Here is a 27,103-nt window from a genome sequence, read left to right as displayed (position 1 = left end):
CGTTCTGACAGCTCCAGGTTGGATGTTTTGTGTGGACGTATTTTTGCTGTTTGCAAGCAGTCGAAAGTTATTTTTTCCAAATTTGTGCAAATTTTTTCTACTCAAGCGGAAAAGTGAAGTGTATTTCTGAAGAAGTTTAGCTTCATCTTGTAACAATTGCACAAAGTACGTGTGATTTTGGTGCCAACAAATGTATCGACGTGAAGCGAACGCATCAGACGTTCCTCGTTTGATCTAGCAGTAGCCAGCGACATCCGCAGGTGGTGGAACAAGGTGTAGTAGAAACGTAGGAAATGCCTACGTTCTCGACGCTCATTGGACCCCTGCTGCTGGCGGGAACCATCCTTCTGGGCGGTTCTACTCCGGTCACCAGTGAAGCAACCGGTACCGATAGCCAGCCGCCAGTTTCGGTGGAAAAGTTACCGTTCTGTAACGATGATGTCGGGGAAGGTCGTGATGTGAGCGATAGGTGAGTGTTACGGGGAGTTTGTGTTTTTTCGTAAGTGCGATAGAAGATATATTTTGGCTTTGTTTTGAATGATTACCTTAACAATCTATAATGTAATATTAAAAGATAGTAAAGATAACCAGTAAAAACGAACCAAAATGTTTAGCACTTTATATTATTATTGGGATTTACCAAGGTAACCTCGTTAGAATATTAGTTAATTTTGTGTATGAGACTTCGATCTTATTGATATGATATAATCATGTTGGAACATGATGGCATCATGTACTAACGGCATCTTTGCAAATTACATTGACGCTTCAAGTGGTTTTACAATTCGAAAAAAAAAAATTGTTTGTATTCGTATTATCTAAGTGAAGAGATTGTTTCGCTCGTTCGATGACTCAGTGCAACGGTATTGACTTGATATAGTTTACCTCTGCGTAATGTTTGAACAGACGTACTAAGTTATCAAATATGTATTATTCAAACAAAATAAAAAAAAACCTTGCCAGAATTTTCAAATAAGCAAAAAGTCATTAAATATAGCCCTTTTCAAAAAAAATCAAAATATGTTTTTGGCACATGTCAAACTTCCGTGTAGCCGGTGTTGACCAAATGCACAGTGCAATTGCATAGATAATCCATTCGTTATCAATATTTGCAGGGAGTCGGATGTGTAGGAGAGAGAGAGATCCCGTAGAGTGTTTGTTCGATCTCGAACTTTCCAGAGAAATTGAACATAAAGCGCTCGAATCTACTGTGTTTCTTCTACTATCTGCAATGAAAAGGTGAAGGTAGAAGATAATAAAAAGTGCATTTTTTCTGTTTAGATTAATTGAGAGCAATGAATCATCGATATTGAAAATATTGGTATATTTCAAATTGAATGACTACTCCAGAAACGTATTTTTTCGTTTTTTTCTTTTCAAGCAAAACTTGCAGACACAAACAGTTGAATATTTTGACCGTGTGTTACATTTAGCACACACTTGACTATAGAATCTTTTGAGTTTTAATAATAAAGTTGATTCACAATTTTAATAGCTGGTAATAACCAATAATTACAAATAGAGTTGAAATTGAAACTTAAGTTTTAACGACATTCAATTAGCTAGAGATTACTGGGTAGGGAAAGTTATGAAACTTAGGGCCATAGTACTCAAGTGAGAGCAAGGATGTGAAGTAAACAGATCGGAAAACTAGAAGTGCCATGGTCATTGGAACAGGCTTAATGTCGTACGGGCTTAATCTTTGTCTTTTGCTAATGAGGGTCGAACTTAGGCAGCATAACTACGAATCATCCGAGATCATTAGCATGTGTCCTGGTATAGATAGACGTGTCCATCGTCGGTTGTCACGGTAAAGATGGACACGTCTATCTAGTTTTTAATTTTTTTCTAGGAAAACGTTTCGCTTCTTTTGCGTAGTTGATTGTAGTTTTACTGAGCGTTGGGGGAATCAATTTCAGTTTTTTTCCTATTGAAAAACGATACAATTGCCTTTTTTGTAGCGTTGAGTCCCTCTTTGACACACCAGGTCATGATGAAGTTCAAAACTAATTGAATCCGATTGCTTAGTACAGATTCATGCTTTCCCCTCTAAATTTGGACAATACCATCTGCATATCCAAAAATCTCGAAACCCATTTCAGTCAGATCATTGAGAAGATTGTCCACCACTAGTGACCAGAGCAGGGGTTTGGGTACACCGCCCTGGGGACAGTCGCTTTTGGCTGTTATAGTTGCTTTCGTGTGTCCCAACGTGGCTATGATCTCTCGACTCGTGAGCAGTGCAAGAATTCAGTCCCCTATCGATTTGTCCACTCCTCTTTGGCCTTGGGAATTGATATGTAGGACGTATTATCAAAAGCACCCTCGACGTCAAGAAAATTGGCAAATTGCTATTTCCTTGAAACCGGGGAGTGTCTTATGGTATGTAGGGCCGTTTCCTTAAATTTGCCGTTTTGATATGCGTGAGCGGAATACACACCAATTTGTTTTCCTTATCTCTCTGTGTTTTTGTACTGTGATTTTATTGGCTTCTATGGCGAACATTATGTGTCTGTGATCCGAGAGACTAGGTTCGTCAGAAACGTGCCAACAGTTTCTCTTTTCCGTTATCTGAGCGCTCCATTACGTGAGGCCCTGTAGTGCTCTTCTAACTGCGTTCATAAATGTATATACAACTCCCTTGCTACATACTTACTTACCTTACCGTTCAGGCTAGAGCCTTGTTGTCTCTTGCTGTATGCAAAAGCCGTCTCCACTCCACTCGGTCCATTGCTGCTTGTTGTCAGTCTCGCAGTCTTCGAAGGGTCCGTAGCTCATCCTCTATCTGGTCGATCCACCGTGCTCGTTGTGCCCCCCCCCCCCTCCCCCTCTTCTTGTTCCTGTAGGGTCGCCCTTAAGAACCATCTTCACCGGGTTGTCGTCCAACATTCTTACGACGTATCCAGGCCAAACGCCCTATTTTTGCGGTATGCGCGATGGATGGTTCTACAAGCCACCATAGATGGTACGCAACACCTTTCGTTCGAAAACTCCAAGGGTGCGTTGGTCCTCCGCGAGCATAGTCCAGGTCTCGTGGCCGTAGAGGACCACCGATCTAATCGGCGTATTGTAGATAATCAACTTCGTACGGCGGCGTATTTTGTTCGATCGGAGCGTCCTCCGGAGTCCATAGTAGGCACGATTTCCCGCCAAGATCCGTCTCTGAATTTCTATGCTTGTATCATTGTCGGCGGTTACCAGTGAGCTCAAATACACGAATTCGTCGACCATCTCGATTTCGTCACCATCAATCCGAACTCGGGATGGGAAGTTCACATTGTCGTCTCTAGAACCTCTTCCTCTCATGTATTTTGTCTACGAAACGTTGATGGCAAGTCGAATCCTGCTGGCTTCAGCCTTCAGTCTGATGTACGTTTCCGACATCGCCTCAAAGTTCCGTGCCATTATGTCAATGTCTTCGGCGAAGCCAAAAAACTGGACGCACTTCATGAAGATCGTGCCACTCGTGTCTATCCTCACTCTCCTTACTACACCTTCTAACGCAACGTTGAACAGCAGGCACGATAGACCATCACCTGTTCGTAACCCTCTTCGAGATTCAAAGGGACTCGACAATGTCCCTGATACTTGCACAACGCACATCACCCGATCCATCGTCGCTTTGACTAATCGTGTTAGACTTTCCGGAAAACCGTACTCGCGCATTATCTGCCATAGCTGATCTCAATCAGTTGTATCATACGCCGATTTGAAATCGGTGACCACACTTGTCACCCTTTTTGTAGATTGGGCAAACGACAGTCTCCATCCACTCCTCCGGAAAAATCTCCTCTTCCCACATTTTGGCGATTACCTAGTGCAGCGCTCAAGCCATTGTTTCACCGCCGTATTTTAATACCTCGCTGGGTAGTTGATCTACACCGGCAGCTTTGTTGGTTTTCAGCCGACCGATCTTTTCTTTGACTTCTTGGAGATCAGAGTCGAACTTGAAGCGCCCTAGGAAGTCATCAGGCGAGGGTGCAAAAACCAACACCATACGGCGTGTAACCGTCATGGCCAAACGCCGTTTGGTCGTGGTAAACCCGGACGAAAATGACCCCGCCGGGCAGAGAGAAGGTACCAGCAACTCGGCGCAACCGGGACAGGGGGGCGCAAACCCTTGGACGCTGGTCACCAAGAAGAATCCGACACCGACACCGAATGCACCGCGGCCCGCGAAGAAAGCCAAGGACAGAGGCGGGGCCTTGTGGTTAACGACCGACAAGGACCAATATGCCGACGTCCTAAAGTCGATGAGGGCGGCCAAAAGCCTTTCGGCCCTCGGGCAAGACGTGCGCAGCGTGAGACGCACCAATACAGGCGAAATGCTTCTGGTGCTGAAGCGAGGCGCACAATCCAGTGTTGTCTATAAGGCCTTGACCCAAGAGGTCCTGGGTGAAGGCGCCCAGGTGAGGTCGTTAGGGGCGGAAATGACTCTCCAGTGTAAGCATCTGGACGAGTTCACGACCGCAGGCGATGTCGTCGCAGCCGTTAAGGAGCAATGCTACGTAACAATCGAGCGGGCCTCTGTGCGCTTGAGAGGGGGACCCTTCGGCACCCAAGTAGCCTACCTCAGGCTACTGAAAGCAGATGCCAAAAAGGTTACCGTGATAGGTAGACTGAAGATCGGCTGGTCAGTATGCCCAATTAGCATACCCCAGCCGCCTTCAGTGGATAGGTGCTATCGGTGCCTTGAGTCCGGCCATAAATCGTACGATTGTAAGGGTACAGACAGGAGCAAACTATGTTGTCACTGCGGCGAGGAAGAGCATAAGTAGCGGGGCTGCACTAAGGCGCATAAATGCCTTATCTGCACCGCTAAGAAGCAAGCCCGTAATCATGTTATGAGCGTGTCCCTTCGGTGAGGCAAATAAGAAGAAGCTGTGAACGTCACACAGCTAAATCTTAACCATTGTGCAGCAGCCCAACAGCTGTTGTGGCAGTCGGTCTCGGAGTCGAGGACAGATGTCGCCCTCCTATCAGACCCGTGCCCCATCCCTGCCGGCAACGGCAATTGGGTGTCGGACGGGTCTGGAATGGTGGCAATCTGTACAACGGGACGGTTCCCGGTTCAAGAGGTAATACACTCCTCCGCCGAGGGTGTTGCGATTGCCAAGATCAATGGAGTGTTCTATTTTAGCTGCTACGCTCCACCAAGGTGGCCCATAGAACAGTTCAACCAGATGATCGACAGGCTCTCGTCAGACCTAGTGGGCCGGAAACCGGTAGTTATAGCGGGAGACTAACGCTTGGGCAGTAAAGTGGGGTAGCCGCTGTACAAATAACAGGGGCCAAGCGCTAATGGAGGCGCTTGCGAATCTCGATACTGTACTAGCTAACAATGGCTCCGCTAGCACATTCCGTAGAAACGGGGTGGAGGTATGGATTGACGTAACATTTGCCAGCCTGAGTCTGGTTCCAGGCATGGAATGGAAGGTAGACGAAGGCTACACCCATAGCGATCATTTAGCAATCCACTTTAGGATCAACTATGGTGTGCAGCATCCGAGGGCGGGAGATCCCTGGCAGGTACGCGGGTGGAAGTCCAATCACTTCGACAGCGAAGCTTTCACCGCAGCCCTGGGACTGGAGGCCAACACCGACAGTCTAAGCATGGATGCGCTGGTAGCCGTTCTATCACGCGCGTGCGACGCCACTATGACGAGAAAAACACTGCCAAGAAAGACAGTTGCACCGTGCAAGAAGCAATGCCGTATACTGGTGGAGTGCCGAGATTGCAGCTCTACGATCAGCCTGCCTCAGAGCTAGGCGTAGGATGCAAAGAGCCCGCACCGAGGATGCAAGAGAGAACCGCCGTGAAGTGTTTCGAGCTGCGAAATTGGCCCTTAACAAGGCCATTAAAAGCAGCAAGAGAGCGTGTTTCGACAACCTGTGTGAGAGTGCCAACGCGAATCCGTGGGGTGACGCCTACAGAATTGAGATGGCCAAGTCCAAAGGGGGCTCTTCACCCCCCAGAACGGTCTCCGGACCGGTTGGCGACGATTATCGAAGTACTCTTCCCGTCTCGAGCCACAAACCCCTGGCCACCTGCACCACGAGACAATGTGGGCGCGGCCGAAATGGTGGCTCCGGTGACGAATGAAGAACTACTCGCAGTGGCTAATTCCCTAGCAACGAACAAAGCTCCATGGCCGGATGGAGTTCCAAACAGCGCTCTCAAGGCAGCGATCATAGCGAACCCGAACATGTTCAGGCTAGCTATTCAGAGATGCCTTGACGAGTGCCGTTTCCCCGATAGATGGAAAAGGCAGAAATTGGTGTTGTTGCCGAAGCCCGAGAAGCCGCCAGGCGACCTATCGGCGTACAGACCAACCTGTCTGATCGACACGACTGGCAAATTGCTTGAGAGGAAGGTACGGACGGCCTGTCAAGCAACCAGTTTGGCTTTCGGAAGGGTAAGTCCACGGTGGACGCTATCAACTCAGTGATAAAGACTGCCGAGATAGCGATCGAACGAAAAAGGCGAGGCATTCGATACTGTGCGTTAGTGACACTTGACGTGAAGAACGTATTCAACAGCGCAAGCTGGGATACCATCGCGCTCTCGTTACACCGACTTAGCTTACCGGTGGGTCTGTACCGGATCCTGGAAAGCTACTTCCAGAACCGCGTACTGCTATACGAGACCGACGCCGGTCAGAAAAGGGTTCCGATTACCACCGGAGTCCCGCAGGGCTCGATCCTAGGCCCGGTGCTATGGAACCTCATGTATGACGGGGTTCTGAGACTGAAGTTCCCTCCTGGGGTCAAGATTGGGCAACCCCGGAGTCACCCATGCGCGATGTTGGGCCTTGGCGTCCGACTACGACGAGTGTTGTACACCGTCGAGAGTTTTGAGCGCATGCATACTGCAACTAGGTAATGGTCCGAATCTATATTCGCACTGCGGTAGGTACAAATGTTGGTGATATCAGAGTTACATACATTGACATATACCTCTGGTATATATATCCGTGCTACCCCATGTTGTACGATGTGCATTGGCATAACATCCTAGAATAAAGCGCTTGTTTATGCATTACCTTATGAGGGTATCGATTGGGTGCAGTATCCGCATCGCAAGGGAAGCAGACAGATGCGATCACAACCTCTTGGTTGCCCCTAGCCGTCAGTGCCTCCATTTTCAATGCAACATCTCGTTGAATGAGTCCTAGAATTGGAGAGAATTTCATTTCTCCGTTTATCAAAACTGCAGCTCTTGGAGTGGACTGGTCTTTAAAATATACTAACTTGTAAGCTGAGGAATTTAAGTCAAAGATATTGTGTTCATTTTCCCACGGCTCCTGTAGAAGAGCGGTAAACCTCCAGGGAGTAAAACAACGCAAATACTGACATCGCCAAAGGTGAGGGAAATTTACGAGGTGAAAAATAAACCTTAGGGTATGCAAACAGTTCTTTACGCCGAAGAGACCAAGACCTTCACCATATGATGTGACATCAGGAGGTTCGAAGAAGCTCAACACCCAATGGGAAGCTGTCGGCAGGACAAAACGGAAAGCGAACAAAAAGTATACGTCCGAGAAGCGGAAGCTCTTAAACGGACGAAACAATGGTGAAACACTCATAGTCTAAGCTAACGATGACTCGTACGAGAAGATGCTCCGCGCAATATGGGTAAACCCAGCACTCTAGGAGCTGGGCGGAAACGTCATGGATATCAGTCATATCCGCACCGGGGAGATCCGAAGCTCAAATCTGCAATCTGCTTACAAAGAGCTCACCAAGAAAGCCAAGGATGACGAGGGGGAAGGCAACCATCCAATGCAAGGATCTGGATGAAGTATCCTAGAAAGAAGAGCTAAGCAAAGCTCTGTAAGAGCAACGCGAATTTGAAGAAGCGCAGCTGATGTACGAGGAAGCGACCTTTCGGCATGCAAGGGAATTCGGTTAGGTTTCCAGTCGAAGTTTTTAGTGGTACAAAGCGCTAAAATCAGAAATATCAAAATAAGCTAGTCGGTATGTCCACTGAGTGTCTCTCAGCAACTGGAAGTGTGCTTCAAGTGTCATGAGTTAGGCCATCTTGCTAGAAACCGCAATGGAGCTAACAGGAGAAAATTATGTAGAAACTACGGAGAGGAAGGCTACATGGCAAAAGATCGGCTGATCTGCGCAAATGAAGAAGGTAACAATCATATTACAGGAGGACCACGATGTCCGGTCTTCAAACAGGTGACTACAAAGAAGGCACACTAGAGGTACCACAAGTCAACCTCAATCACTGCGACACAGTACAACTCTTGCTAAGACAATTTGTAATGGAGTCTAAGTGTGATATAGCTATCATCTCGGAGACATACCGTATCCCGACCAACGATGGAAACTGGATATCAGATAATGCAAAAAACAGCACGATTTGGACGACGGGAAGATTTCAAGAAATGGTTTATCGTGCAAATGAAGGCTTTGTTATTGCCAAAATTATTGGAGTCTTCTTCTGCAGCTGATGTGCACTTCCGCGATGGACATTCGATCAATTCACAGAAATGCTCGACAAGCTGACAGAAGAGCTTGCTGATCTGAGACCAGTCGTCATAGTCGGCAATTTTAACGCTTAGGCAGTAAAATGGGGCAGCCGCTTCACCAAACCAAGAGAGAGTAGTCAACTTGAGGCCTTTGCAAAGCTGAATGTTAATGTTGCAAACGATGGTACCACTAGCACCTACCGCCAGGAAGGTCGAAAATACCCATAGCGATCCGGTACGCTATCGGAAGCAATAGACAGTCGGAAGCGCGTGTTACCAAATCAAACGAGCGGAGGTGGAAAACAACCAAATTCGTTGTTGCGTTGAGACATGAGTGCAATCATCTGTAATTCAGTGCAGATAAAGTAATAATGGCATTAGCGTGCCAATAGAAGGTAAACCAACAGTACAGTCGCCGCCCAGCCTTTTAGTGGAACTCGACAATTGTTGACCTATGTTCGAGTTGTCATCGAGCCCGGAGGAGAACGCAGAGAGCCCACAACGGCGCTGAAAGAGCAGCTCTAATACTAGCGTATAAGGCGGCACGGTCTAGGAGAGCTTTGTCGCAACACTAATTCAAATCCATGGGGCGACGCTTATAAAGCTGCTATGACGAAGGTAAGAGGACCGGCGGTAACACCGAAAAGGGACCCGGAGAGGATGAGTCGCATTATTTTCAATGCATGAACCGACGAATTGGCCGCCCATGCCCTACGGGGCTCAGGATGACTACGAAAAAGCTCGAGTAACCAACGAGGAGCTGATAGCGGTGGCAAAAGCCTTGAGAATCAAAAAGACCCCGGTATCCCCAACGTGGCTCTGAAAACAGCAATTCTAACGAACCGAGGCATGACATGGACATGGAGCGCGTTGCAACTGCGTATTAACGAAGGTAACATTCCCGAATCTGGAAGCGACAAAAGCTGGTGAAGCCAGGTAAGGCCCGCATGCAGGCCGATAAAGGGTGAACACGAAATTACTGCGACACATTCAACAGGGCATAACTTTTTTACCATTGGGTAAAAATCAACCAAATTTTGCACACTTTCTCATTGATGTGTATTGTTTACATGCTGTCAAACTCGAAGTCGTGTTTTTCGATTCAACGGAAATGGAGGTGAATCAACGTGAATCGAGAGAACAAATTCTTTCCAAACACCTGAAATTTCCTGACCTGTCGCACCGGCAGTTGGGAAAAATGTTGAACATTCACCATTCAACCGTCTCCAGAGTGTTGAAGCGATTCCAGGAGCGGTTGATGTTAAACCACGGCAAAGGAGCTGGAAGAAAACCGGGACCGGAGAACAAAAAGACGGAGGGAAAGGTGAAGCGGATGATTAAAGCAATTCCCAACGTCTCAAGCCGTGATTTGGATAAATAGATCGGCATGTTGCAGAGCTACGTCCAGAATGCAAAGAAGAGAGCTGGACTACATACATACAAGGTACAGAACTTCACAAACCGCGATGAGCGGCAACAATCGACGGCTAAAACTCGGGCAAATGCTGACAAAATATGGCTGCTGTGTGATGGACGACGAAACGTATATAAAAGCCGATTTTAAGCAAATTCCGGGGTTGGAGTTTTTCGCCGGCAAGAGCAAGTTCTATGTGGACGACAAATTTAAGAAGAAAATGTCGAAGTTCGCCTTCAAATATCTCATTTGGCAGGCCATCTGCTCTTGCGGACTGAGGAGCGAGCCTTTCGTGACAAAGGGCACAGTAAATGGCGAGATCTACAAATCTGAGTGCCTCGAGAAGCGCCTTTTGCCGTTCTTGCAGCAGCACGACGAAGCTCCGCCATTTTGGCCAGATTTGGCATCATGCCACAATTCTAAAAGTGTCCTGGAGTGGTATGAGGCCAATTCTGTCCATTTTGTTCCAAAGGACATGAATCCGCCAAACTGTCCGGAGCTGCGCCCGGTGGAGCAGTACTGTGCAATGATGAAGCGGGAACTTCGGAAGAGCAAGAAGACAGTCAAAGACGAGAAGGACATGTTAAGAAAATGGGAAAAAACTGAGAAACTGGTACCGGATGACACTGTAAAGACTTTGATGGAGGGCATCAAGCGAAAATGCGTTCAATTTTACACTCAAGGCTCCATCGATTGACTTTTCTTTTGATTTTTTAAGTAAATATTTGTATAAAACTACCCTAAAATTTTAGTTTGATTTTAAACATTATAAGAAAATTGGCATGACATTTTAGGTGTCGCAATAATTTCGTGTTCGCCCTTTATGCCTGTTGAATTTAATCAGCAAAGCGCTTGCGCGAGTAATCCTTAACAGACTTAACTATTCAATAAGAAATTCGATTTCCGGAAAGGTAGATATATGCTGTGGATACCATACGATAAGTCGTGGCAGCTATGGAGGCTGCACAGAAGCAAAATAGAAGAGGAAAGCGTTACTGTGGACTGGTTGGGCTGGACGTAAATATACGTTCAACAGTATTAGTTGGGCTGAAATCACCGATTCGCTGCACAGATTGAGAGTTTCCGTATACCTCTGTAGGATTCTGAAGAGCTACTCCCAGAATCGGACACTGATCTACGAAACTGACACCGGAAAAAAGAAGTATAACTGCAACAGCGGGTATACCACAGGGTTCCATACTTGGCCCGACCCATAGAAATGTTATATATAAAGGAGAGTTGCAGCTTCCCAGTAACGTGAAGAATATTGGTTTTCCGGACGACTTGGTGCTTCTAGTGGTCGGCGAATCGCTAGAAGAAAAAGAATTATCCGTTACGAATGCGATAGATACTGTGAAAGACTGGATGCACGAGAAAAAGCTGGCGTTAGCTCAGCATAAAACTGAGGTGGCTTTAATAAGCAAATCAGCGGGTAAGAATTTCGGTCGGAGAGTGCATAATCGACTCAATGCGGGAAGTCAGACAAGTGGGAGCGGTGGTAAACGACCGGCTTAACTTTAATAGCCACATCGACTACGCATGCGGGAGTGCCGTAAAAGTGATCTCGGCACTATCTCGAATCATACCTAACAATTCGGCGAGTGTCTCCACATCGGTGCACTGATACACGAGACCTGCGTGATTTCGACTGAACCGCACGTTTTCGGAAGGGTTCATCAGAGGCAATCACATGATAGTTGGAATGATTCCTATAGACATTCTACTCGAAGAAGTCAAGAATCATCGGGGATGTGCCGTCGGTGCACCTGAGAACCGGAAGTTATCCTCAATCCAGAATCGAAAGACTTCGAACCTCGGGATAAATTAAGTTCAAGAAAAACCATTAATATATTACATTATTTCCTTTTTTTGTTTCGACTATGTTAGTCACATTTTCCTGTGTCGGTTGTCACGGTAAAGATGGACATGTCTATCTATACCAGGACACATGCTAGTGAACACGGGTGATACGTAGTTATGCTGCCTAAGCTCGACCCTCATTAGCAGAAGACAAAAATTAAGCCCGTACGATATTACTAAGCCTGTTCTAATGACCCTGCCACTTCTAGTTTTCCGATCTGTTTACTTCACATCCTTGCTCTCACTTGAGTACCGTGGCTCTAATTTTCATAACTTTCCCTACCCAGTAATCTCTAGCTAATAGACCTTTCTCGTCCGACCTAACCCCCTTTTTTCTTATTTTTTATCAAAAGGCTACACATTTTTAAGAATATTTCCGTTGAAATGAGATTTTTCAATGATTTTTTTTAATTTGAAAAATGCAAGAATGTTGAGTATTTTTTTCACTTTTGCAAGAATGGTGGGACTCAAAATGTGTGTTTGGGCAACAATGTTTTGTATATTTTTGCCTGAGTTCCTGGCAACGCGGCAAATGAAGTGGTGAGTCGCGGTACAAAGTTCATTGGTTATGTAAACAAACTAAAGTGAACCTCTCGGTGGAGAACATTGCATCATAATGTTTAACCTCACTTTTTCGATCAAAGTATGAGAAACTTGGTTTGGTTCGCTGCCAAATGTTGACGCTTTCCAAACAAGGTCGCTCAGCTGTAATTTTTTGTTTGATGTCGGCATCATACATTGTTCCGTTAAATTTAACATTTTTACTTTTCTTGTACACTCAGGTTTTTTTTACGCGGGGGATACATGCCGCGTAAATGAAACCCGCGTAAATTTCAAAATCCGTGTAAATGAAAACCGCGTAAATTTCAAAATCCGCGTAAATGAAAATCGCGTAAATTTCAAAATCCGCGTAAATGAAGACCACTTAAATTTAAGAATCCGCGTTAAAGGGAACCTCGTTGATGGATACCGAGTAAATTCAAAAATCCGCGTAAATGAAAACCGTGTAAATTTCAAAATCCACGTAGAAAATACCGTGCAAAAAACCGCGTAAAAAAACTTGAGTGTACATGATTCATTGAAGAAGTAAGGAATTTCTAGCCGAACATTTGAAAAAGGCCTACAGCCAAATGCAAACAAATCAAATTTTCATGTAGCCAGTCCATTTAAAATGTGAGGAAGAAAGAGTGACTATGCAAGACAAGATACAAAATGAACAGAAAAAAGAAAAAGAAAACATCTATCCACAGTTACCCCTGACTGCATTTGACGGTTCCCTTTGGCTGCATTTGACAGCTCCCCCTGGCTGCAATTGACATTAGGTTTTTTCGTATCCACACGTCCCGTCCCAGTTAAAAACTATCTATCTGGCCATGTACATAAACATAACGCAACAATGGATTATGAAGAATTTTGATAACGATTTTATAACAAATTATAAAAGGGCCCGGCTGATATAAAAGTCCTAACTAGCAATACACTTATTATAAAATGATTATAAAAGATTATCGTAACTGATTCCAAAAGGATTATAAAGGCAGTGAAATACGTACTCAATGAATTAAGGGGAGTGTCTGATGTAAACAATATGCGCAATCAAACTAAATAAAACAGTATTAAATCTTTAAATAGAATTATAATGAATTCGACCAAAACTACTTTTGCCTTTTTCTCAAGGTTTACGTTTGACAGTTAGACCCTTTTCAAATGTTTCAAATGTTTAGGTAGAATTTAGATTATTTTATCGTTGTTGCGATCAATTTCATTTGGTTTGTTTTGTTCACAATGTTAGTCGCAGAGCATTATTTGGTGATCTATGGCAATTGATGACCTTTACACCCCATACTAGGTCCGCTCCTGTTGCAGCTGTTTCGCCCCGTCCGGCATCCAGTCAACCGATGGTCCAGCCTGCGCCGCACTCGTCTGTCGCTATGTCAATGGCAGGCACTTGGATTAAAGGCTAAAATGTCAGCTATGGCTGGTGGTGTTGCTGCAATCGGTTTGCCTTCGGCCACGTTGGACATTCGGCTAACGGGAATATTCAGCGATTCCGATTCGAAGGAAGCAGCGCCAGTAGCAGACTGCTTCGGTTCAGCAATACGCTCCGGTATCGGACGAAGCTAACACTCCGGCAGGACAAAGGTTTCAACGAGGGGCTCAGGCATAAGTAGCAGAGTCCTTGCACTTACTGCTTGTCGAGTGAACAATTCCGACGAAACCACTGCCGCTCTCGCCAAGTTTGATCACCGTAAAAGCATGTTCAGGAGTGTTTCTTTTCTAGATTCATAATTTTGACAGTTCTATAATATAAAACTGAGAATTATAAAACTAGAACTTGCTGTCCCCAGCAGCAGTTTTAGCGGCTGTTCTATTCAATTTAAAATTCATGTCTCGCCATACCTTCAGCGTTACTGCACTCAAATTTATTTTTCCCCAATCTATCGGGTCTAAGTGTCTGTGCTGAAAGCATGTATTTAAAACACGGTTCTAAACGTGTTTTAAAATCAGCGTCAAATATAACGGCGTCGTATAATAGTTTTAAATTTTGAAACAAAACTGTTCGAAATAATAAAACAAAACGCTCTGCTGGGGATGTGAATGTTTCAGTTCCAGTTCTACTTTGAAACTCCTATATAAAATAAAACGCTCCTGAACATGCCCTAATAAGTGCGATGTCAGCGGTATCCCCGTCAAACCATTCGGAATCCCGAATGGAGTCAGTATGGATTCCAAATCAAATGCAACAACCGATTCTGAGTCGGAATCGGATGTTGCATTTGATTTGGAATCCATACTGACTCCATTCAGAAATCCGAACCGGTTCCGGAATTAGTTTAACCATAGGCAGATGATTTATTCAGCATAATAAGATAGCAAAATTACCCAAAACATAAGAGCTGGCTGCCGAAGTGAATCCACACACATCATCACCTACAGAGGCAAGCAATATTGGCACGCAGCGAAGTTCCTCACAATGAATTGATCTCGTTAGATGAAATTCCAGGAAGTACAATTTTCATAGCATAATTTAGTCGACCGAAATTGTAGTCCTCAGTCGAGAGAGAGACTGATAGAGCAGCTTATCATCGACCGAATTCGTTACCTATAAATATCAGGTAAACTTCACGACCTAAAAATGAGTAATCAATCGGATCATCTTGTTAGAACTTAACCCACGAGCAAACAAACAAATGTGTACAAATCCTTATCCATCATCCAGAAAGCAATCGTTTTATAGCCCAACGGTTGATCTTGAATATGCCCCCCGGTTTTACATCCAGCGCCGATTGGTCAATGTATGAACCAGGTTCCCATTGTTCCAATCCTCATCCCTCTTGAGTTGATATTCTTTCAAAGAGCATCGAAAGTATTCAAGTAATGTAAATTTTAAATGTCCATGTAAACAAGTCTTAGGTAAACAAGCACACTGAACTGTCAGAAAAGTGAGGTTATACATTTTCATACAATGCTCTATGTTTTTGACAGGTATATGAATGAATCATTTCAGCATCAGTGGTGCCAGGTCTATTTAAACAATAGCCTGCAGTGAAAATATAAAAGTCTGCAGATTGCTACAAAAATCTTCAATAAATTTGACATAGAAATGTAGTATGTATATATTTTAAATGATCAAAAATGTTAAAGGCTGGTGTATAAATTGGCTGGCATAGGCTTTGTTCTGCTAAATATTTGTAATCTGCAAAAGATCTGCAGTGAAAATGCAAAATCTGCAGATTTACTAATCTATATGCAGATCTGGCATCCTTTTAGTATTCCCCACAGGAAATTCATCCAAATGGTGTAAAAATACGGGGAAACAAGGCAAGATAGGTATTCAGAATATGGGGTTAAATGAGCAGCTTGCACTATTTTTTATTTTTTCAATAGTTAGAGGTACCAAATCATCGCGGCAATAGGCAGTAACGAATTGGGGATAAGAAAGGAAGCATTCTATCATATAAAAAAATTTGACGAGAAAGGTCTATTGAATGTCGTTAAAATATATTACATTATAAAATTTATTTCTGCACATTATTGCAGTATTTTCATTCTAAGGATCTGTATCTACTCATTTTTGTGAATTTTTGCGAAACCATTAGTTCTTCGGCTGATTTACATTAGGCGCGAAAATATCATCTCATATTATACCGCGGAAAGATAAGATCAAATGCTGTCTTTTCGAGAAAAATTGGAGAGCAAACAATATTGCATCGGTGTTTGCTTTTTATTGCTAGTCGAAGTAGGTGAAATATCCCATTATTCTGTTCACGAATGCGAAAATTGTAAACTGCATATTAACTCTGCAGAAACTAACACATATAGATAATGACAGTATTGAAACAAAGCTACATGACGTAGCACCACGTAATAGTTCCGTCGCTATCAAACAACTCATGTCATAATACGGAGAGGTCGATAATGTTAAGGAAGATACTTGGAGGAACTTCTTCCCAGCACTTCGCGCCGGTGTTCGTGTGGTGAGAATGCACCCGAAAAAACCTATTCCCTCCTACTTGACCGTCCTATGCAAATCAGCTCAAGGTATTGCATATTCTCAACGAACACTGGACTCGTACCCAGGGCAAATCTGTTACGCCCGAAGCCGGTATATAGTCGTCGCATGCTAGACCACAACTGGTTGTACTTCAGGTTTCGTAATTTTCTTTACTGAACCACTCAATCCCGAAAGTGTCCATCTTCGTGGTGGTTTCCGGCAAAACCAATTGCAGCGGAAAAATTTCTCATGGTTGCAATCCTGGCATATCCGGACATGTTCAGGACGGTACTTCAGAAGTGTCTACATGAAGGAAACATCCCTGAAATGTGGAGAGTACAGGAGCTGGCGTTGCTGGTAAAGCAAGGAAAGCCACCGGGTGATTTGGCTTCGTATAAGCCTATGTGTTTGCTAGATGCACTCGGAAAGCTCGTGGAAAGAATCATTCTTCACAGGCTGACGAAATGCACGGAGGGCGAGCGCGGAATGTCCACGATGCAGTTCAGATTCTGCAAAGGAGTATCGACAGTGGATGCATTTCGGACGTGAAGAAGGCAACTAAACGGAAGCGAAGAGAAGTTCGATACTGCGCTGTGGTCACGATAGATGTGTAGAATGCATTTAACAGCGCCAGCTGGGGACCCAGAATGGGAGTCTATCTATGCCATATCCTGAAGAGGTACTTCCAGAGCAGAGTGCTGCTGGATGAAACGGACAAAGGGCAGTAGTCAATGCGAGTTACAGCGGCCGTTCTCAAGAGTTCCATTCTCGGTTCACCTCCTTGGAACGGGATGTACGATGGGGTCTTGACACCGCGGCTGCCCAGGAAAGTGGAAATTGTGGGTTTCGTGGACGACGTGCTGCTAACGGTGATGGGTGAGACACTCGAAGAAGTGGTGGTGTCTGTGACGGGGACAATAGACACGATCAAGAACTAAATAAACTGGTCAAGCTGCAGATAGCTCACCATAAGTCGGTGGTTTTGTAGGTCATCAACAAAGCGGTCCAGCGTCGGAGGGCACATGATTGCATCGAAGCGTGCACTGAAGCATTGGTAGTGATAATCGACGACCACTTGAACTTCAACAACTACGTCGACTACGCCTGCGAAAATCCGTCGAAGACAACGAACGCAATAGCGAGGATCATACCAAACATCGGCGGTCCGAGAAGCAGCACGAGACGTCTGATATGTAGTGTTTCGTTATCGATTCTGCGATATGGGGTTCCCGCCTATGGTGAGGCGCTGAAAACCAAGCGGAAACGCGATAAGCTGAAAAAGGACGTTCCGTCTGATGGCCGTACAAGTCGCGAGCGCGTGCAGAACTTTATCGTCGGAGAACATCGAGTACTATAGTCGTAGAAACACCAGAAAGACGAGGAAGTTGGTGAGCATCGACGGCGAGATGGCAGCAGGAATGGAATAATACGGAGAAGGAAAAGTGAACCTACCGGCTCATTCCAAAACCTGTCGACTTTGACAATAGAAAGCACAGAGAGGTGAACTTGACAACTTCTGTCGGGCCACGACTGCTTCAGGAAGTTCCTTCATCGGGTCGGGGACGCAATGTCACCCTTATACCCGGAGTGTGAGAACATCGACGAGACACCGGAACATGTGGTCTTCGAATGTCCGAGGTAGGAAACGATACGCAGGGAGATGTGTATACGGGAGGGCCGGGCATCAACCCGGATAATGTTGTCCACCAAATGATAAGCGACGTGAACACATGGAAAACGATCGACAGAGTGATGACGCAGATCATGACTGATTTACAGCGGAAATGGTATGATGAACCGAAAGTAATGGTTTCAGGGGAGCAATCACTGCCGGGAAACTCCCCGTCGGAGTAGGCAAGATCCATCACCGGGGACTAGTCGAGTAGACTGCAATAGAGCACCGAGCATGGGTCGTCGGGGCGCCGCTGAACTGGACGCCACGCTCCACCCGGAATCGCCCAATTTCTATCACGCCGACCGGCATCCTACCGGTCGGCGTGATAGAAATGTAGTGAAGAATTGGTATCGGGAGAAATTCTTTCACCAGGGAACTCTCCGTTGGCTAGATTCACCACCGGTGACTAGACTGAGTAGACCGCGACGAAACACCACCAGTCATGGGTCATCGGGCACCAGCAATCCCGAATCACCGAACTGACTTCGGCACCTGGATGATTAGCTCGGTTTCGGGAGAACTTCTTTCGCCGTGGAACGCTCCGTCGAAGTAGGCTAGGTCCGTCGTCGGGGACTATACCGAGCAGTTCGCGTGCCAGGAAAGAATCAGGTTCCGTGCCCAAACCCGTTCCCTGAGTTGTTTTTTTCCTGCTCTCTAAAAACGCACACACATTTTCCGATATCCACGAGTTGAGTCGAATGATATGGGCGGTTCTCGGTTCTCGATTTTCTGGGAGATTGCAAAACCTTTCTTTATATGAGAAAGGCAAAAAGGATTATAGAATATTTTTAACTAAGAATTAACTTTTGAAAATGAACAATGGGTCAGGGTGTAGAGTGGAGGGATTGCCCTGAGCTACGAATCGTCTACCATACTTAGTTTATTTTTGTTTATCTCTTCACAGATTGCTATACATCACCACGCTGGATGGTCGCTTGTCGGCTCTGGATCTCACCAAAGGAGGAACACTCCGGTGGAGTGTGGAAACCGGTCCAGGACCACTGCTGTCCTCCAGCATTCACCGGCTAGAGTTGACTAACAACGGCAAATGGGTTCGCATGATTCCATCGCTGAGTGGTGGACTATACAAATTCGATGGCGATACGATCGAAGCGATTCCGTTCAGTGCGGAAGATTTGCTCAAGTCTTCGTTTAAGTTTTCCGAGGATTTGGTAATTTCCGGCGGCAAGGAGACACGATCCTACGGGATATCCTCCCGAACCGGGCAGGTGATTTACGAGTGTACGATGAATGGATGTCGGAATGCGACGGAAATTATGCATGATGATATAAAGAATGGTCCACCGAGAGAGGGAATGGAGCCTATCCTGGAGCATGATCCGATGCAGGATGATGTGATAGTAATTCGAAGGCAAACTCAGACAGTCCGAGCCGTCGAGTCCCGTACTGGCAGTGAACGATGGAACTTTAGTATTGGACATCACGAGTTGGAGATGCTGAAGAACGAAGACTGTCGAGGGGGATCGCCAGATTCGTTGGATCCAGCTATTTTAGATCTAGAATTGAAAGTTGTGATTCCTGACGGGACCGTGTGTGCTGTAAGCAAATCAGCGCCCACTAAAATATTATGGAAACACACATTCAATCAACCGATTGTAAGTGCCTGGCGAGCTAAAGATAAGAATGACATAATGAGTGTTAACTTGTTTGGTGGAACCGATTGGCTCTCGAATGTGAATACAGCGAATGTAGATGCGGCTGGATCAGAGCCAAAAGAAAATAATATGATAAATCCTTCGCTTTATTTAGGGATGCATCAGAAACAATTGTACATTCAGGAATCGACAGCCCTGCTAGCTCGTCAGATTGTTGATGCGCAATCGGTACTGCTCACTGAAGAAACAAAACATCCAATGATACCTTGGAAACCATATCCCGCCAGACCTCCTCAAGTGGTGGGATATATAACCGATGGTAACGATGAGCGCGAGGAGAAGGAAGATTTGAAGTACGCTGAATCAACGGCAATTGCCCGGTCGGTCCTGTATCAATCCAATTATGTGAACGGAGAGGGCTTTTTCCTCTATACTCCGGATGATTTGAACCGGAAAGAGAATGAATTGTGCCCGAACAGCTCCAATGACACGCCAGCCATAACTGATGGCGGATCCCGGAATGAGAGTTCCATTTTCGATTTCACGTTGGATCCAGACGCGCCGGTTAAAGTTATCATCATCTCAATTTGGTTCTGGTGGAAGGAAATTCTCGTCATATCGGCTACAACGGCATTCATTCTGAACGTAATGTTACGTTTCAAAAACGAGAAGGAAATCGTGGTGTTTGTGGAACGTCAGGTTCCCGTTCCGATAGCGGTGGAAGCGACTGAGGAAGAATTTGCTCCCTTAACAGCGATCAGGAATTCTAGAAGTCTTTCCGAATCGAACGGGGAAAATTTTGTCTCGAGATTTCAAGAAGATTTCGAGCTTGTCCAGTGCCTTGGAAAGGGTGGTTTCGGGGTTGTTTTCGAAGTTAAAAATAAACTAGACGACTGTCACTATGCCATCAAGCGTGTCGTGCTTCCCAACAAACAAGAATCGAAGGACCGTGTGATGAGGGAAGTGAAAACACTAGCCCATTGTGAGCATACCAATATTGTACGGTATTTTCATGCTTGGACTGAGACGCCACCACCGGGGTGGCAAGAAAATGAGGACAAAGTTTGGTTCGAGCGAAACTGTCTATCGACTTCGATCGACATCGAGACGCCAACGGAAACCTCTTTGCCAAAAATTCCTGCCAGCATTAATGGCATTTATCAGAGCAACCAGCTAGAGTATCTCAAACCAAAACATTCCAGCGGCCAAAAGCTACCTTGGCTAACGAAAGTTTCCGAGCCGAGCTTTTCATTGTCTCACGCTGAGACTGATCTGTCGGATAGCTACATCGAATTCCGGGCGGATCCTAAGAAATCCGAAACCGATGATGACTCGTTCCCGATTGTTTTTGCAAGTGATAGCAAAGCCGGCGAGGACTCAATAAACATCGTTTTTAAGGAACCCTCGCAAAGCACTTCACGAAGTCATCATGTAGTTTCGTTTCACGAAACGACAACTGCATCTTCTGGTCAGCTTCCGGTAAAATTACCGGCCGGTCCTTCAATACGAAAAAACCGCCACCGAAGACCACTTTCTCTGGACCTAACCAGTACCGGAAGTGTCGTCAGATCTCCAGACAGTGAAAACCGTATCACAGAAAGTATCAACGTGATGGCTAGTACCTCCGTTGCCACGTCCAGCGTTATAAGCAACAAAATCTACTTATACATTCAGATGCAACTCTGCCGAAAACAATCACTCAAAGAGTGGCTTAGTTTGAACGACCTGGCTGCTCGGCAGGATAAGATTATACCGATTTTCGAACAGATCGTGGACGCCGTTGAATACGTACATCTCAAAGGACTTATACATCGGGACCTGAAACCAAGTAATATTTTCTTTTCGCTCGACGGGCGGATAAAAATCGGTGACTTCGGACTGGTCACCGATTCCGCGGACGTGCAGTATGACAATGAAAATAATTTGCCCGGGATGATGGTGACGGGGGCGAAGCAGCGCCATACTCGCCAGGTGGGAACGCAACTCTACATGTCACCGGAGCAGTTGAAAGGGTTACCGTATGACTACAAGGTGGACATTTACTCACTGGGGCTGATACTCTTTGAGCTGCTGTTGAGCTTCGGCACCGAGATGGAGCGGATCTGCACACTGAAGGATGTGCGCAAGGATAAGTTCCCCGGTGGGTTCGAGGAAAACTATTCGAATGAGGTATGCTTCATCATTTGTTTTTAATTCGATACCGACTTCACTTTCAATCTTCCATTTTCCAGTACCAACTGCTGAAACTGATGCTCTCCGATAAACCCAGTGAACGGCCAACCACTTTCGGCATCAAGGCTCGCCCTCCGCTGAAACGAATTCTAGCGAGCCACTCAACACCCCAACTGCACGCCCAGTCTTCGACGGAAGATCAGGCTGTCGGAAACGGGCAGTCATCAGCGGATACATCGGACCACAGCGAGTGGCATTTTGAGCTTCCACCCAGACGCAAGGATAGCCGATCCGCCACTACTGTGGCCACAACTAGTTCCAGCTCCGGAAGCAATCAAAACCAAATCTTCTTTTGATAATTGAAGATTTGGCAGTAATTATTTACGTTTCGTGGAAGCCCAAGGCATATTTACGTTAAATTATTGAACATATAACATAACATATTTTAAGTTTAATTATAAGTTGATTGACTACCCAGGACATTCAGCAAATATTGCTTTCCTTCTGACAATAAAACAAGTATTAAATAATGACTTGTAAAGAACGAAGCAAACACAGGGTAGCATTTGTAATATTCACTGGAAGAAATAAAAGTTTTATCTTTACAATGATAGTTTAACTTACGATTTTTTATTTTCTATGATCAACCAATGCCGCAGCGCACTATTTTTTAGATCGTTTTCCTTCGCCCCTTTTGGGAGGCGCCTTTCCGCGCAGGGCCCGTAACCGTTTCATTTCCTCCTTGAAGTCCTGATGCTCGTCCCGGAAGAGGCCGTACTCCCGCAGTTTCATCGCCAACTTGGAAGTTTCCACGTGCCTCGGGTACCAATTTTTCACATAATCCCGGCACTGGATAGGTTCCTCGCTAAACATTTTTACCACCTTCATCGATTGTGGGTTGGTCGGTCGCGTCACTTCACCGAAAATTCGATTCGACAGGTGATTCATTCGGCGGGCGTAGGTTGTCGATAGCTGCACCAGCTCCTTGTACTTGGACATTTTACGATTTTACTGCGGTTTTGACCCGGATTACGATTGTTTTGAAAATTGTGTAAGAGATGAAACATATGACATCTTACCCAGGGATGCCAGATCTATCTATAAACAAAAAAAAACCCCACGCAGATGAAACCTGAGTAACTTTTGATTAGGGCGAAAAAGCCAAAGTTACTGACGGCCAAAAAAAATTTGAGGGGAAATTTCGGTTACACCATAGAAAGAGAGCTTCGGTGGGAAAGACAGCGTTTTTGGCAGCGTATACACCGGTATTGACAGCTAAATGCGAATCCAGTCGATCCAAAATGGAGCCTAAGCGGTTCTCTTCAATGAGTTTTCAATAGACCAAATAGACCGTCACTCAAAAAAATGTAAACGTTATGCCACAGATAACAGACGTTTAGGCTCGATTTGAATCGTGTGTAAATACCCGCTACTGAAATTCCGAATAAATCAGACGTCTGAAACACGTTTGGCAAACGTTTGCAGATGGCGCAGTGATCACTACAATGCAGTTAGAGTGCAGCTGTCACACACGTGCAGCAAACAGTTGCGCAGATGGCAACAATGAAACACGGATTTTCAACGTATATCAATTTGAAAGTTTACACAGGTTTTTGAAGAAATTTTGTTCTAGCCTAAACGTCTGTTATCTGTGGTTATGCCTATTAATTTTACACATAGATTTTTGCAATTAGCGGAGGCAGATAGACACTATTTGCTGGCACATAAACCTAATGTGTGTATTTACAAGAAATATTAATCTTACATTCACATTTCATAACTATAAGGCACATAAAACCCGATTCTATAACAATACGCACATATAACTTATGTGTGTGCATACATAGTTTATACAGTTGACACAAAGAAGGTATGTGTGCGCGTGATAACATTAGCATTTCTTCTTCAAATGAATTTTAAGTGGTTTGAAGCAAATAGAATTAACGTTTAGATTTTTTTCAGTGGTCGTCAAACAAAGTTGCTCAACAAGAGTAACAATTGGAGATGGGCTAATGCAAGGAGCTTTTTTGTTTACTATAAGTACCTTGGGCGAATGAATCGCGAATCGATCTAAAGAATCGACTCTTCGAAATGAGTTAATGAATCGCGATTCTTTTTTAGAATAGCTGCGATTCACTGAAGGAGTGACAATTTATTATTCGGGTTGCAGTTGAAAATTGAAACAGTGAACTTGCGCCTTTCGATTTTTCTCCTATTTTCAGCGCGCGGAACTAAAACGCAACTGGTGTAGATGATGCGCAAGTTGATACTCTAACATGTACACAAGATGCGCTTTAGTTGCCCACTCTGCAAATAGGGGAAAAACGAAAGGCGCAAGTCAATTCTTCGATTTTCAACTGAAACCAGAATATAAACTCAACGAGAACCAAAAAGAACCGAATGAGTTTACCATGATAAACAAACACGATGTACACATGAGCTCTGTTTGTCTACACGGAAAAAAATACCAGCTCATAACTAATTTAAATTTAATAATAGTTGTAATTTTGATGGAGAAACTAATCTTGAAAATGGCGGAATTTTTCGTGGAAAATAGTAATTTTTATTTCAAATGAGTTAAAGGGGATATCTCATATATAGAATGTGTATGCAAAGTTTGAAATAAATCGGTTAAGTAGTTTTTGAATGACAGTTAACACCGCAAATTGTGTTTTTCCAGAGACATTCTACAAAAAGCTTCGTCGCAGAGTCGCTTGACAATATTTATGCATATACAAATTGCATATTGTTATTGAATTATAATGTACAAAAGTTTTGATCAATTCTCTTAACCCAAATTGCTATCAAAAATCGCAAATAAAGTGTTTTTTTCACGCTGAAACCCTTACCCGCCCCCTAAACGCCTAATAAATACATTTTTCCCATTCATCTCAAACATTTTTCAAAGGACTGAAACGCATCACTGAATCGCTCAAAAGAGTCGATTCCGTCTAGTGAGTGAATCGGACACGATTCACTCTCGAACCTGAATCGTTTTGCCCATCTTTAGTAACAATATGTGCGGAATTTTCCTTCAAAGGGAATTTAGAGATGGGTTTACAGCCCGTTTCATACACTATTCAAGGAATGGACCTCCACACATTACAGAACAGATGTACCCGAGAGAATAGGAAGAGAGAGAGAGAGAGAAAGAGAGCGCGAAAACCTGGGACGGCACCTGCGGATAGATGTTTTTTTCTTCCTTTTTAATTTTATATTTCGTCTCGTATAGCAACTCTTTCTGTCTCACATATTTTAAATGGACTGGCTGCATTTGAAAATACACACTGGCTGCATTTGACGTTCGATTTTTTGCTATTCGAGTATCTCGTCTTAGGTGAAAACCAACCAAAAAGGTAACACTTCCTTTATTATGATTTTAACACTATAATTGAGTTCTACAAGACAACGACACGAATGAACTCATGATGATAAAAAGTTCATGTTTGATAATTCTCGGTGGTTTGTTTACGGGTTTTGCTGAAAATCAGGTTGCGGTTAGCCGAAACCGACTTTCAACGAAAACCAGATTTCATTCAAATTGGCCGCAATTATATACTAAATTTGAATGGAATCGTATTCGTCAAATTAATTTGATGCATGAACCTAAATTTCGACAGCAAACCGAAGCAGCCTTGTAGAATCCGATTAGGACAAAATGCTAATGAAAACAGTTAATGTCGTTTTTGCTTGAGGTAGAAACTAACTCAGTTTCGGACCTAACTGGTGTCAAACCGTTTGTTTGAAACTAGTTTCGAACCTAGGTTATGTGCCGCTGAACTGAAAACCGAGTTTGGTTCTAACCTGAAATATATTTCGGGGTCGCTCATATCACCGCTGTTTTGCGAGTACCCAACTCAGTTCCATTAAAAACGTTCGTTTGAAGCAACTATAACCTGGGTTAGTTTCTAGATTCTCAATCAACAACGACATAATATTCGCTGCACGGTTTAGGATAAAATATGTTCTCACCCTCGCTTAACTTTTAAACCAGGTTCACCAGTACGTTTAAACCTGGCTTAAGCGCTAAGTGAGGGTGAAGAAATCGGCCCTTAATCGGTTTAAATCTTGTTCCTTACAGACACCCATGTTAGGCTGTTCGCAGATACCCATGTTAGGCTGTTCGCAATGCTATGATGTAAATTTCCCTATAGAAAATTGGACAGTTGTGAAATTTCTCTGCCGACCGACTGAATCGGGTGCTTCGAGGTCGACCGATTAGTTAACCGACTAAGTTGGGTTTCGTCGGTAAACAACATACGTCGGCATATTAATCACCAGATTTAATCTGTGTAAATTTGGTTCCAGTTTTAAACTACTAAGTAATCGATTTAGTAGGTTGAAATAGACCGATTTCAACAGATTTCGTCGGTCATATTTAATCGGTTGTCGCGTCGGCAGACTCCCATGTTAAACTTCCATATGAGTCGGTGCAACGATTAATTGGAACTGCATCTCAGCATTGCGATCGATCTGTTTTAGTCGGTGATATAAAATAAGAGAACAGCCCATATAGATTACATCTGCGTTGCGAACAGCCTTAAAGTCCCATAAGAGTCGGTGCAATAGTTAGCCTGTGCACGCTGACGAAGTGAGTCGTGCTTACAAACATTGCTTCGCAGTTGAATGGCAATGTTGGTAAACACGGCTCAAAGTAAAAGTCATTATTTATGTCGACTTCGTATGCGTGCACAGCCTAATCGAGCGATTAATTCATTGCATAGAGCACTTGACAATCTGTAACTGTATTAGTGTGTTCAACGATTTGTTTTCCTCCACCTGTCATAATTTCTGATAGCTGGAGGAAAACATATCGAAAAAAAAAGCTTTTCGATCGGATTATTTGGATGGTGGAGCGAACCCAACCGGTATTGTAGTCTCCGGAATAAGTTTCACAGTGACACAGAGCATTTAAACACAATTATAAATACTTTAGGCAAGCGATTTTGAACGTTTAAATTGATTGACAGTTTTACATATGACAGCTAGAGGAAAACAAACCCCCAGGTAGTGTGAGTGAAATCATTTGCATAGAACTCTATAGCCGGTCGATTGCACCGATTCAAGCCGATTTAGTCGGTGGAAAAATCATGCATGTTTAATTTCGCACTATTCGTCTCCCCAATACAAACATGTTCTTACAAACACTTGTATCAAAATTTGAACGAATATTCGTTAAAAAAAATTTGCGTTGCAAATTTAGAATATCAGATATTTTGAAATTTCTTTTGAAACGTTTGAGATGGACGTCTGTTTTCTGTTTCGCAAATAAATATATCTGGCATCCCAGACCGATTATGCCGACAAACAGATAAAAACACAAAAAACATCGCAAAGAAACGTCAATCCAATGAATCCCTCATCCTCCTCTTCTCTTCGATACTCATC

The 27,103-nt window shown here is 44.2% G+C and overlaps 2 protein-coding genes across 2 annotated transcripts; one reads left to right on the top strand and one right to left on the bottom strand.

Annotated features, from left to right (window-relative positions):
- Positions 1-22,334, top strand: LOC131685150 (eukaryotic translation initiation factor 2-alpha kinase-like). The gene is made up of 3 exons (XM_058968637.1): positions 1-469; positions 18,832-21,712; positions 21,775-22,334. The coding sequence occupies exons 1-3, from the start codon at positions 294-296 to the stop codon at positions 22,069-22,071; spliced, it is 3,354 nt and encodes a 1,117-aa protein (XP_058824620.1). The 5' UTR covers positions 1-293; the 3' UTR covers positions 22,072-22,334.
- On the bottom strand, positions 22,324-23,249 carry LOC131685155 (small ribosomal subunit protein mS33). The gene has a single exon (XM_058968645.1). The coding sequence runs from the start codon at positions 22,712-22,714 to the stop codon at positions 22,379-22,381; it is 336 nt and encodes a 111-aa protein (XP_058824628.1). The 5' UTR covers positions 22,715-23,249; the 3' UTR covers positions 22,324-22,378.
- Between the last annotated feature and the right edge of the window lie 3,854 nt (positions 23,250-27,103).

The sequence above is a fragment of the Topomyia yanbarensis genome, chromosome 2, assembly GCF_030247195.1.
Source record: "Topomyia yanbarensis strain Yona2022 chromosome 2, ASM3024719v1, whole genome shotgun sequence".
Classification (NCBI taxonomy): domain Eukaryota; kingdom Metazoa; phylum Arthropoda; class Insecta; order Diptera; family Culicidae; genus Topomyia; species Topomyia yanbarensis.
The sequence above is the reverse complement of the archived record's forward strand: the minus strand, read 5'-3'. Positions and strand labels throughout refer to the sequence as shown.